The sequence below is a fragment of the Notolepis coatsorum genome (genome assembly GCF_963971535.1).
Source record: "Notolepis coatsorum genome assembly, chromosome: 7".
Lineage (NCBI taxonomy): Eukaryota > Metazoa > Chordata > Actinopteri > Aulopiformes > Paralepididae > Notolepis > Notolepis coatsorum.
The window spans coordinates 105,376,867-105,391,307 of NC_140171.1; the positions used below are offsets into that span (position 1 = coordinate 105,376,867).

The 14,441-nt window shown below is 45.2% G+C and overlaps 1 protein-coding gene across 1 annotated transcript in view; it reads left to right on the top strand.

The window, feature by feature from the left end:
- Nucleotides 1-8,601: 8,601 nt before the first annotated feature.
- Nucleotides 8,602-14,441, top strand: part of smc3 (structural maintenance of chromosomes 3) — a 143,600-nt gene continuing 137,760 nt past the window's right edge. Inside the window, exons 1-2 of the mRNA XM_084318657.1 lie at nt 8,602-8,795; nt 9,505-9,580. Of these exons, the coding sequence (XP_084174783.1) occupies nt 8,781-8,795; nt 9,505-9,580 (91 nt within the window). The 5' untranslated portion in view covers nt 8,602-8,780. The remainder of the gene's footprint in view (nt 8,796-9,504; nt 9,581-14,441) is intronic.

Below are 14,441 nucleotides of genomic sequence, written 5' to 3' on the forward strand. Positions count from 1 at the left end.
GTTGATGGGGAGGGAGTTTAGCTTAGCTAGCGGCTAATGTTATTTTCCCCCGACGGAAATGAATGACTAGGATACCAAGCTTGTTAGAAGCATTGGAATTTACACTGCACATAGAAACAGCGTAAAAAAGAAAAGCTGTGACTGATTTAGTTTGCAAAATGCAACCAAAGCACTCTGGAGCTATGCTATATCAGGAGGTAGAGCAGTCGTCTGCCTGGTAATCAGAAGGTTCCTGGTTCAATTCCGGCTCCTACTGGCAACATGTCAAAGTGTCCTTGAGCAAGACACTCCTAACTGCTCCTGATGAGCCGTCTGTGTGTGTTATATAAATGCAGTCCATTTACCATCGGGTTCTTCTATCTGATGGAGATGGCTGAGAGTTCTGTCTCTCATGCGGTCCTCAGCTCTGGGGCTGCCTCATTCTGCTGTTAACCCTTTCACTACCACACTACCAAAGGGTTAACCCTTTCACTGCGACAATACAGAAGGTTGAGCCTTTCACTGCCACACGACAAAGGGTTAACCCTTTCACAACAACACTACAGAAAGTTAACCTTCTGGTTAATGACGTTAATGAAGGTTAATGACGTAAACACCATGATCAAAACCGCAAAAAGAAATTTCATCAACGACAAAACTGAGGAAAACAAAAACAAACCCCGCGAACTTTGGAAATTACTCAATAATCAACTAGGCTGCAGTAAAAAACTTAAAACCAGATTCTCAAACATAAACATAAAGACGGACAACACGCTCATCACAGACAAGCTGGATGTAGCCAATTACTTAAACATCTTCTTCACAAACATAGCCACAACACTGGTAAACAAACTACCCTCCCACTCAGGGCATTATGGGGTAGAACACATAGTAGCATACTACAAAAACCTAGGGGTCCACAAAGACGACTTCAAACTTGAAACGGTAACAACCGATGAGGTACTCAAAAAATTGAGCGCCCTCCAACCTAACAAGGCCACTGGCCATGACAACATCCCCTCCAAATTCCTCAGAGACGCAGCAGCCGCCATCACCCCAGTCATCACTCACATAATCAAGTCAAGTCAAGAGTTTTAATTGTCACGGCATACAGGTATACAATGAAATGCGGGTGGTCTAGCCCGCAACGATGTGCAATACAGTGGTACATATAATAGAATCAAAGAAGAAAACAACATTGTGCAGTAACAGGTAACAGGTAACATGGAGTGACATCTCGGTATCTGTACATAGTTATTTACAGAGCATATGGGACATGCTAGTTAGCTTTGGTAGTGCAATACACTGTTCCTGTTATTCTAATTTAAAGTGTCCTTTCCTTTGGCCATAAGTGTGCGTGTGTGCGACATGAGTGTGTGCCCGCTCATGTTAAAGTGTTAAGTGGCTGCTCGTGTGTGAGCGTGCACAGTGTGCGTGTTGTGTGTGTGTTCATGTGTGCTTGTGTGTGGACAGTTCAATGTTCTGAGCACTCAATGTTCATTGTTCATGGCTCTGATGGCCTGGGGGAAGAAGCTGAGCCTAAGCCGCTCTGTCCTAGTAGCTGGGGTTCGCAGGCGTCTGCCTGACCTCAGCAGCTGAAACAGGCTGTTATTGGGGTGGTGAGGGTCTTTCATTATCCTGCAGGCTCTGGATTTGCACCTCTTGTTGTATAGAACCTGCAGGGGGGGTAGTGCAATACCCGTGGTACGCTCGGCTGAGCGCACCACTCTCTGTAGGGCCTTCTTGTCCTGTGCCGTGCTGTTTCCATACCAGGCAGTGATGTTTCCGGTCAGGATGCTCTCTACAGCTCCTGAGTAGAAGGACTGGAGTATCTTTCCCGATACTCTGAACTTCCTTAACTGTCTCAGGTGGTAGAGACGCTGTTTCGCCTTCTTTACTACTGTGTCTATGTGTGTTGACCATGTCAGGTCCTCTGAGATGTGGACCCCCAGGTACTTGAAGCTGCTCACCCTGTCCACGGTAGCCCCGTTAATCATCAGTGGTGTGTGCGTCTCCTGCTGTCCTCTCCTATAATCCACGATCAGCTCCTTGGTTTTACCAATGTTCAGGAGCAGGCTGTTGTCCTGGCACCAGCGTTCCAGTACCTCAACCTCCTCCCGGTAGGCCTTCTCGTCGTTGTCCGAGATCAGCCCCACCACCACCGTGTCATCTGCGAACTTCACTATGGAGTTGGAGCTGAACTTGGCCACACAGTCGTGTGTGTAGAGTGAGTACAGCAGGGGGCTCAGAACACAGCCCTGGGGGGACCCGATGCTCAGGGTGATGGTGTTGGAGGTCTGACCCCCCACCCTGACCGCCTGGGGTCTTTCGCTCAGAAAGTCCAGTACCCAGGCGCTCAGGGCGGAGCTCAGACCTAGCTCGATCAGCTTGTCCACCATTCTGGTGGGGACTATGGTGTTGAACGCTGAGCTGTAGTCAATGAACAACAGTCTCACATAGCCCCCCTTCTGACGGTCAAGGTGCGAGAGGGTGCTGTGCAGTACCTGGGAGACCGCGTCGTCGGTGGACCTGTTTGTCCTGTATGCAAATTGCATAGGGTCCATATCACTGGGGAGGGAGGCAATATAGGGAGGCATAATAAACCTCTCTATAAAACAGGGACACGTCCCCAAGGACTTCAAAATTGCGAGAGTGACCCCTCTGCACAAAAAGGGCAGCAAATTAGACCCAGGCAACTACCGCCCTGTTTCTATTCTTACCTCCATCTCGAAAGTCATGGAGAAAATAGTATTCGAACAGGTCGAAAAGTACCTGGCGGAAAAAAATCTAATCTACGAATTCCAATCTGGCTTCAGAACGTCCCACTCCACTGACACATGCCTCCTCTATTTGAACGACCACATCAAACAAGAGGTGGACGCGGGCAAATACTGTGGCATGGTCATGCTGGACCTACAAAAGGCATTCGACACTGTCAATCACTCCATTCTGATTGACAAGCTAAAAGCAATTGGTTTTGATAGCTTATCAGTGAGCTGGATGCAATCCTACCTGGAGGGGAGAGAACAGATGGTAGAGGTAAACGGTACTCTATCCCCCCCCCTCACAGTGAGCTGTGGCGTTCCACAAGGAAGCATACTAGGACCGCTACTCTTCCTAATTTATGCAAATGACATGTCGTCAGCCTGTGACTGCAACTTGTTCCTGTTTGCGGACGACTCAGCCCTGCTGGTCTCTGACAAGAACAAGTTGCAGGTTGAAAAAACCCTCAGCTCGGAACTAGGCAAAATCTGCATATGGCTCGCTGATAACAAACTATCATTACACATGGGCAAAACAGAGTCCATTCTCTTCGGTTCAAATAACAAACTCAGCAAGACCGACGGCTTCTCAGTTGCAGTGGGTGACAATATTGTCACAAGGAAAGACGAAATTACCTACCTGGGTTCCATCCTAGAGGCAAATCTTTCCTGTGACAAAATGGCATCCAATGTAATAAAAAAAGTCAACCAACGAACTAGATTCTTGTACCGGATCTCCTCTCTGGTAAACAAGAATACCCTGAAGACTCTGGCAGGAGCACTCATTCAAGGGTACTACAACTATGCGTGCACCTCATGGTACCAAAGCACCTCAAAGGCGCTTAAAACAAAATTACAAACATCACAAAACAAACTGGTCAGACTACTACTTGACCTTACCCCCAGAACCCACCTCGCCCCTGCCCACTTTGACAACCTAGGATGGCTTAGAGTAGACGACAGAGTACAGCAACTTGCAATGGGCCTGGTCTACAAGATACACTATACGACTAAGGTACCCATGTACATGTCAAAATACTTCCCAAAGGTCAGTGAATACCACAACCACTACACCAGAGGAAGCTCAATAAATCATGTTAAACCCAGATTCGGCTCAAACAAGGGACTAAATACGTTTCGCAATTATGCCACATCAATGTGGAACGCCCTACCCAAAGCTGTAAAGGAATGTGAATCCCTACCCACATTCAAAACCGCTCTTAAAGAGCACCTACGGGAGACTGCAATTCGAAACTGGCCACCGTAAATGCCCAAAACCCCCACCACCTCCTAATAGACAAGCTAAAAGCAATTGGTTTTGATAGTCTATCAACAAGCTGGATGCAATCCTACCTGGAGGGGAGAGAACAGATGGTGGAGGTAAACGGTCCTCTATTATGCCACATCAATGTGGAACGCCCTACCCAAAGCTGTAAAAGAATGTGAATCACTACCCACTTCCAAAAACACTCTCAAATAGCACCTACGGAAGACTGCAATTCGAAACTGGCCCCTGCAAATGTCCTAACCCAACCCCCTCCAATGTACAGTAAATGACCAAGTATGGCTTTGTCAATATTCCAATGTACAGTGTACAGTGTCCCCCAACCACCCCCTGGTTGTCTTCATAAAAAACAGTTTTCTTATATACATAGGTATCCATTCCTTCGAGCAGTTGTTCTAGATAAATACATTCCTGTATTGTCATAGCCACTGTGGGCTGTCTGTACCCAAACTCACACAATATCCCGTGGTACTTATTCTGTCTGTGGCGTCTGCCGCCCAATCTGCATCACTATGGGCTTGAAGCCCCGCTGCTCTTTCTGAAACAAAGCTGTTTATCTGCTGTGCTTTTGAGATAGCGAAAAACATGTTTTGCTGTAATCCAGTGCTCTTCTGTGGGATCAGCAAAATGCTGTGATAATTTACTCACTACAAAACATAGGTCAGGGCGAGTACATGTTGTCAAATAAATGAGGCTACCTACAGCTTCTCTGTAAATTTTTACATCTGTCAATTTCTGAGCATCCTCTTGGTAGTCTAGCTTTTGATCACATGGTGTTTCCCTTGTTCTACATTCTTGCATGTCAAAACGTTTCAGGATCTTTTCCACATATCTCTTCTGGGATATTTTTACACAACTGGCAGACTGTTCGAAGTCCATGCCTAGAAAATGTTTTAACCTACCCAGGTCTTTCATTTTGAATCTGGTGGAGAGCATACTTTTCACCTGCTCTAGGTTTCTAGTGTTGTCTGCTGCGATGATTAAATCATCCACCCAAATCACAATTATCACTTTTCCTGACTCTTTTGACTCCTTTGAGTAAACACAGGGGTCTACTGGGTTCTGTATGAAGTGATCTTCAATTAGACATGTATGAAGCATCTCGTTCCAATTTCGCCCAGATTGTTTCAGGCCGTAAAAAATTGATTTTTCTAGCTTACACACTAGCTTCTCTCCCTTCTTCTCGTAACCTTCAGGTTGTTCCATATATATCTCCCTATCAATGGGTGCGTGCAGGTAGGCTGTCTTCACATCCATCTGGTGTAAAATCAAACTGTCCTCAGCTGCTTTCTGCATCACTACCCGTACACTGGTCAGATTGGCTGTGGGTGAGAATGTCTCACCGTAGTCTATACCGTCCCTTTGACTGTAACATTTAGCTACAAACCTGGCCTTGTACTTCTCGTGGCCTTCAATACCCTCCTTGATTGAGTACACCCATTTTCCTCCCACTGTCTGTCTACCCTCTGGTAACTTGGTTAGAGTAAAGGTATGGTTGTCCTCTAGGGACCTCATCTCCTCATCCATTGCTCTCTCCCATTTTCTTGACTCAGGGGACACCATGGCCTCTTTAAAGGTCTGAGGTACACCACTCACTAATCTGTAGCAGTAATCTATGCTGGTAAGTGTACTGTCATCCTCGTCACTTTCTCTCTGGGCATAGTCTTTCAGATACTTTGGGGGTTTATGTTCCCGGGAGGGATATCTCCCACTGCATGAGGCACGTGACGTCACCCTTGGGCGCTTCCCGTCATCATCCTCTGGGGGTTGCTGACTGTCTGTCTGCACGTCTGTGCTCAGTACACTAGGCTGTGGTGTCTCTCTTTCTTCACACCCTACTCTGGAGTCCAGCTCTGGCTCCTGTGTCTGTGTCTCGTTCTCACAGGTTGTCTTTGTGACAAATTTCACTAGCCTGTGTTTTTGCACTTTCCCTTTACCGGGATAGTAGACTAGAAAAGCGGGGCTGCCCTTGTCGTGCCCTACAAAGAGTCCTTTTTCACACCTGGACTCGAGCTTTCCTCTGTCCTGTTGGTAAGCATAACGCACTGACCCAAACTTGTGCATTCTGGCTAGATCACACCTTTTTCCTGTCAGTGCTGTATACGGGGTGGTGCCTGTGTGCTTATTAAAACACCGGTTTCTGGTGTAAGCGGCTTCTTGTACCGCATCTTGTACCGTGCTGTCAAAGTTCTTTAATCGGTTCCTGTCGTTGATGATGTGGGACGACGCACCTGTGTCCACGATCAGTCCCTTCCTTTGGACCTGATGCTGCTGCGTTGGCTGGGTGACGTATGTTGTCTGTGCCCCGAAGATGAAGTCTTCTCTTCCCGCTGCTCTCCGGGCGTTGTCTCGACTCGCCTCACGTCCACCGTTGCCGCCATCTTGTCCACAGCCGCCATCTTGTCCACAGCCGCCATCTTGCACGTGCGCGTACCAAGCGCTCTGGTCGCATTTCTTTCTACACACTTTGTCCACGTGTCCCGAAGTTCCACAGAAACTGCACCAGACTGTTTTTGTGCATTTGTCTTTTCGGTGACCCTTTTCTCCACATCGCCAACACGCCATCTCCGTCTGGGGTTGGGTCTTTATCCTTGGCGCTGCTCGGGCCTTCATCACCCTTTCTCCCGCCTCCTCGGCGACCGGGTGTGTGTCTTCTGAGGCCTCGAAGTTCTGCAGCTTGGCCTTGAACACCCCCAGCGACATGTCCGCTGAACCGTGTATCACCAACAGTGTGAATGGTTTATACATCTCCGGTAGTCCTCTCATAACCATTGCCATCATTAATCCATCGCTCGGTGCTTCTCCTGCACTCTTAAGCGCTGTGATGATTTGTTCAGCCCTGATGATGTATTCAGTCACAGTCTCTGTGTTCGCTTTCTTCAGCGCGATCAGTGTTATATAGAGGGATACGATCCGGGGTCTACCCCTGCCGATGTAGTGTTCTCTTAACACTTTTAGGCTCTCTCTGCCTTTGTCCTTTGTGTCACGGAATATCAGCCCCAAGCTTGTGTCGTCTAGGAGTGGTGCTAACTCGCAGTATGCGTCTGCATTTTGCTTGATATCCTGGGCTTGCGCTTCCGCCGTTACTTCTCCCGTGGGGGCCGTCAAGATCGTTGTCTTCAGTCCCACTCCGTGCATGCAGCACAACATTCGCTCTTCCCAGAGCTCGTAGTCTTCTGCCCTTCCGTTAAACGAGGGCAACTTGCTCCTTCCTCTGGTCGCCATCTTCTTTTTGATGGTAGGCGTAAAGTTTTCAATCAATCAATCAATCATACAAAAAAGAGTCTAAAAAAGAGAGTATATACATTTGAGGGGGAAGAAACTGTACATAAGAGATTGGGTAGGTGGGGTGGGGGTTGGGTAGGTGGGGTGGGGTGGGGGGAACTGTACATTGGAGGTGGTTGGGGTGGGGGGGTTGGGGAGGCGCCGGCGGGGTGGGTTAGGCAGTGGTGCGTTATTGAAATCATCTGGGGTGACACGCACCACGTGAACGCGCGCTCCCGGCGCGTGCGCGCGCTCCCGCGAATGCGCGCGCTCCCGCGAATGCGCATTTAATGTCCCCTCGCTTGGGCACAGACTAAAGACAGTGCCTAATTGCCTCTACGAATGGAATGTAACACGTCTTCACAACAAGTTAGGTGTGAATGTGTCTGAGAACGTATTTAACACACCTGACGACCGGCGCTATTGATATGCAAATAGCGAGTGAGCTTGCACACCGTGCTACCCCGTCCCATGAACAACGCATGCCTGGGGTTAGGTAACTGTACATTGGAGGGGGTTGGGTTAGGACATTTACTGTACATTGGAGGGGGTTGGGTTAGGACATTTACAGGGGCCAGTTTCGAATTGCAGTCTCCCGAAGGTGCTCTTTGAGAGTAGTTTTGAAAGTGGGTACTAGTGATTCACATTCCTTTACAGCTGTGGGTAGGGCGTTCCACATTGATGTGGCATAAACGTGTTTAGTCCCTTGTTTGAGCCGAATCTGGGTTTAACATGGCTGTACTGTATTGTACCCATTCTGCAATCTGTTAATAAAATGTCCAATCAATCAATCAATCAATCAGTCAATCAATCAATCAATGTGTAGCTCCCTCTGGTGTTGTGGTCGTGGTATTCACTGACCTTTGGGAAGTATTTTGACATGTACATGGGTACCTCACCGGAGAGTCTCGGAGACATCACGTGCCACCCTACCCCGATTGAGATGAATATATATGTTTTTAGCAATAACCAATTTTCTAAGATAACGTCAAGTTATCAAGTTCAACAAAATACGGTTGCCTTCTAGCCATGTCCATTTTCTTTCTCAGGTCTTTGGCGCCCAACAAGCTCCAACTTGGACCATACCAACTGTAATAGCATTGTAAATGAATTGACAATCGTATTAAACTGTCACTTTCAAAGACGTAGTGAGCATTACATTATTTCAAAACAATAAAAACATTTGTGAAAATAAATATAGTGTGATATACGGGATTATCTATGATGTGGTTGACATTATTTAACAGATAAAAAAAAAGCTATACCCCCTTTGAAATAATGGTCTCGCCCATTTTATCCCGAACCCGACGCCATCTTCCGTGTTATTCTGGTTTTTACCAGAGTAATTGAACAATTTCGGATGCATTAATTCTGATTTAATGACACTCCTTATCGGGATTATTAATGATACATTTCACACATTCTTCATTTTAGATGAGTAGGGAGTCCAAAGTCGACTGAAGAAAGTTTCCTGTGTGCAGACGACCACTATGTACATCAAACAGGTAACCTTGTGCTAACAACGCGAGCCGTGCATGTTGCACTGGGGAGACGCAAATGTTTATGTTTATGTTTAATTTGTATGGAACGGTTGGGGCTAAGGATAGGTTCATAAACACATTTGAATTGTACAATTATGACGACTTGCGGATTAGTTTGCAGGCCCAGTGAGGGCATTTAGTCTCATCATGTTGCATACACAAACGTTAGCTCTCCACCTCTTGTGTTTTGGACCAGGCTATCCCCTGGCCCGGAGTGTTTCACCCGAGATAAACGTGCTCCAGTATTCTACATCATGCTGATACAGCACGACTTCCATATGTTACATTAAAACTAGATATGTTGCAGCTTGCACGTTAGCAATAATGCATTTGCTCGCTGACGTTAGCTAGCTAACATAACTGGCAGCTAGCAAGTAAACAGTTGGCTAGAACGTTGGATCAGAACAGCCTCCTAAAATAATAATAATAGTCTACGGCCATCTCGGTGAATGAAGCCATAATTTCACGTGACAATTTAACTGATATTGCTAAGACTAATCATGTTGGGGGACCCTGATGTAAACAAGACGAAAGTCTTTCTCTGGTCTGCATCCCCAGATGCTGTACTGTGTGTGTGTACCCATTCTGCAATCTGTTAATAAAGTTTTCAATCAATTGTGGCCGCTGTGAAAACTCGTGCATTGACAGTGGTGGTCTTTTTGTCGTCCTGCAGGTCATCATCCAGGGGTTCCGAAGTTACAGGGACCAGACTGTGGTAGACCCGTTCAGTCCAAAACACAATGTCATCGGTGAGTGTGTGGGTTTAGCAGATTTGTATCTCATCGCTGTTCTGAAAGATAATATTTTGAACTAGGGGGTGCACCGATATGAACATTTGGGCATGTACCGGTGATACATTTTCATGCGGTCTGTATGATGAAAAAAGTTCCGACCTACAGTAATCCAATTGTGTACTGAAAATGAAAACACTGTAAAATGGAAGATAATCTGTATGTTACAGGGCTGTATGACCAAAGGCTTTATACCCTTTAATGATTTATAGTCGTGTATTCCACCATCAGAAGTACATAGAATATAAAAACATTTTAGTTACTATAGGGGAAGAAGAACACTGATAGCGGTGTGTGGACCGTCCTGCAAGCCCCAGGCCACCGTCCTGCGAGCCCCAGACCACCACCCCGCGAGACTTGTTTCCCTGTGCGCCTAAAATTCTACCTGGTCTCGTCCCGTGGGGCTCGCGGGGCGGTGGTCTGGGGCTCGCGGGGCGGTGGTCTGGGGCTTGCGGGACGGTGGCCTGGGGCTCGCAGGACGGTCCACACACCTAAGTGTTCTTCTTCCCCGCCAATGAAGTATTCACCCAAAGACCCAATACCGTGGCAACAACTACCGCACTACTACCGGTAGAATAAGTGCCGAGAACCGTGGGAAGTGATGCAAACTGTCTTGTCGTGTTTTGAACATTTATGTTGTGTTGATGGAATCACGTTAATATAGAGAGATGAAAACAATACGTTATTTCGATTGATATGAATTGGATAATGCTGATATGAATAGCAGGCTGCAGGCTGGCAGAGGTTAAAGGCAGAACTAGCGTAACGCGCTGTTTGGGCGTAGAGAGAGCGTACGTCAGTGGCCAATCAGATTGCAGAACGCGAACGCGGAACTGCAAGTTTGTTGGTAAAAGACTACACGCGTCCCTGTCTGCGTAGAGTCCATACATCCAACACCAAATCTCATAATTCCTAGCGAACAGGCAATATAGGCGATGCCTATTGCATCGCCAAAGAAGAAGCCAAAGAAGAACTTCCTTTCAATAAGTTTAAGCCGCTAATTTTGCTCTGCAAGAAGAACAGAGCGGATATCAGTCCATTTTATGACAACCACGTCCGATGTGGAGAGATCATAAGAGACCATAGCCGATTAAATTAAGTCGGATCTGGCAGTGATGATTGATGGTAGGGCTGTACATCATAATGATCATAATGTTGACATTCGAATTCTAAATCAACATTTGAATTTATTTTTTTAAATTTTAAAATTTTAACCCTTTAATCGCCAAGGACGCCGTAACTCGTCATTCCCTGCCATGCTTAATCTGCCAATGACGCCGTAACACGTCATTGAGATCAATATTTCAAAAATCTGTGATGGCAATCACATTTCTCCCGCGGAGACTTGAGATCTACTGTTGATCCCCTCTCAACTCTCCAATGGTTCAAGAGCGCCATCTGGTGGCCGATCGGCGGATCGCCCAAACCGGAAACGGAAACTGGTGCTCATCCAAATTCGGTCCGACCACTCGCTATAGCTCCCGGGCCTCGAGCTCGACACAATGGATAGCGATCCGTTACCAATAACTCGATAAACAACATGATTTGGACGTATATACTATTATACAACCTGGAGATGGATCGCATATTTCAACATCCCATAATAGGAATCTTTTTGCTCCACGCTCATCGCCCAACGGCCCGAGGAGACTGGGGTAAGTTTCAGTGTTTATTTTTACCGTGTTCGATCAGGGTGTCCGCGGATCCTTAAAAAGTCTTAAAAAGTCTTAAATTGGTTTATCAATAATTAAGGCCTTAGTTTGTCTTAAAATGTCTTAAATCCATTTTCAGAGGTCTTAAAAATGCCATAGAAAGGAAAGATAAAATGCCATGTCATGTTTTATTATGAAATCTGGGGAAGAACGGTTAACGGGAGATAAAGTCGGGAGTTTTTATTGGCCGCGTTGTAGCATCACGCAGACCGGAATGGGGCGGAACCAACACAGGTCCTTATGTTGGCCGGGAACAATTTCAGTGCCAGTGGAGTCTAGCTAACGTTAGCAAGGCGAAGCGGAAGCGATAACGTTACATTTAGTTTAGCATTTGCACTCGTTAATATGGGAAAGTGCCAATTTAACGAGAACTGGCTCGACAATCCACTGTTTGCGCCATGGTTGGTCCCAGTCAAAGACCATTACGAGGCCCGCTGCAACAACAAAAAAAGAGCAGTCGAGTCGCACATGCTGAGCAGCGCTAAGCGTACCTCTGCAAAAACGGCGCCTGCAAACTACTATTTCGAATTTCTTTTCGGCCCCGCCATCTCAGGTAGGACTATAACATCTGCACCAACAGAAGTCTGGATAACATGCGGCTCCACGCCAACGCTTGAAGCTGAGGTCTTAACTTGAAAATAATCTATTCACGGATGTAAACAAGGGCACGTTTGTGTTTATGTTCGATGAGAGTCACCCACTATGTATTTTTTCCTCCCACCCACCCCCTCCTAATGTACAGTATCCTCCCATCATATGTATGTTAGGATCTATGGGTAACAGTACTGTATATTTGCATATCGTATATGTCACAAATGTAACAGTACTATATACCTGTATCATGTCCCTATGCCATAAATGTCACTATGAATTGAAAATGGGGGACCCTGATGTAAACAAGACAAACGTCTTTCTCTGGTCTGCATCCCCTTAACAATTGTGTGTATTGAGCCGTACTGTATTGTACCCATTCTGCAATCTGTTAAACAAAGTTTTCATTCATTCAACCAAACCACAAAAACAAAACGACTGGATGAATAAATGAAAAACTTTATTAACAGATTGCAGAATGGGTACAATACAGTACGGCTCAATACACACAATTGTTAAGGGGATGCAGACCAGAGAGACTTTCGTCTTGTTTACATCAGGGTCCCCCATTTTCAATTCATAGTAACTGTACTGTTACATTTGTGACATATGCAAATATACAGTACTGTTACCCAGAGATCCTAACAGAAAATATATACATATGATGGGGAGGAGACTGTACATTAGGAGGGGGGGGGGGGGGTTGGACATTTACGGTGCCCAGTTTCTAATTGCAGCCTCCCGTAGGTGCTCTTTAAGAGCGGTTTTGAATGTGGGCAGGGGTAAAGTGGGTTTTAGGAGTGAGGTTTAGCAGTAGTCTGACCAGTTTGTTTTGTGATGTTTGTAATCTTGTTTTTAGGGCCTTTGAGGTGCTTTGGTACCATGAGGTGCAAGCATAGTCGTAGTACCCTTGAATGAGTGCTCCTGCCAGAGTCTTCAGGGTATTCTTGTTTACCAGAGAGGAGATCCGGCACAAGAATCTTGTTTGTTGGTTGACTTTTTTGATACCCTGGGGAGGGTGGTAATAGTTATGTGTTCTGACAGGTATCAGTCCTATGGTGATAATCATGTGTTCTTACAGGTATCAGTCCTATGGTAGTATGTGTTCTGACGGAAATGTGGCTGTTGCACTTGCTGCTTGGCCCCTGGTATATTTTGTATAGCTATATTTGCTATTTATGTTTGGTCACCCCTTTGTTGAAATTCATCCAATCCAGTTACTCCTTTAAGTTCAAGATTTTTAAGTTTCCAAGTTATTTTTTAATAAACATCTTTGGACCAACGTGTCCCTAAACTTAAACTAATTGGTGTCGTTGCATGATTTTTGCCATTTTGTTATTGTGAAATTGGTATTAAATTTAATTCTGAGTGGCATTAAAAAGTCTTAAAAAGCCTTAAATCTGACTGGGCTAAACCTGCAGATACCCTGTCGATACAAACTGCTCTAATGATCATATCACCCACACTACATGAATCATCTAACGTTGGCCACGGAATTATAAACGACCCCCCCCCCCCCCCCCCCCCCCCAATCCGGTCAACATCAGATGATAAGTAGTAACTTCTAGAAGCACGTCCAGTTGAAATTTTTTATCTGGAGCCAATCGCTATCAAACTGTATTTGATCATTAATATAATGCATTTAGGGCTATAAATCACGTTCTGCAGAATGCTGCAGAAAACGATAAAAACATATTTATACTTTAGACCAGGGGTAGGCAACCCTAGGCACGCGTGCCTGCATAGGCACAGGGGGCAGCAGTAAACATTTTTTTTTTTTTTTTTTTTTTTTGCTTTGAAATATTATAGTGAAATATTTTGCACTGTTGTCGCATTTATCTTGTTGAAATCCTCCCACAGGTTATTTTTACTACCACATATTTAATTGAGACCCTTTATTTGTTTATTATTTCAATTTAGCTGGAAATACATTGCTACATCATTCAGTAACATTTGCAGAGCCTTATAACAAAAACATTATTACGGTCACCATTGTGACCAGTGGGATTAATCAACAAATTGTATTATTTATTTTTATATTTCATTGAACATTGCACATGTTAAAAGCCATTTTTTTTACTAAAAATGTGAGTATTACCAAGTCAACTTGTGTTCTTAAAACAATGACAATAAACATAGTTTTATTAGGTTGAAATAATGTGGTTGTGTACTTATTTTTCTGTTAACTTATTATGGATTGAAAACTGAAAACCTTAATGCAGTGTAGTCTTGCGATCAATCAAAACTTATTTACACGATATACCTCACATTCACCCTCCATTCACATCCTGGTGTTCTCCATTAGGCCTGTAGGTGGAGCTATGACAGCACACGTACAGTACACACACCGATGGTGTGTGATGTGTCCAAAAATGAATGGGCAAATGTGAGTGAAATGGTCGCACTGTATGCAGCTGTTTGTCTGCATTGCACTGCCCCCCCCCCCAACTCAGATTTAGGGTTGATACAACCATCATAATAATATTGTTAATAATAACAATAATGATGTAATAATG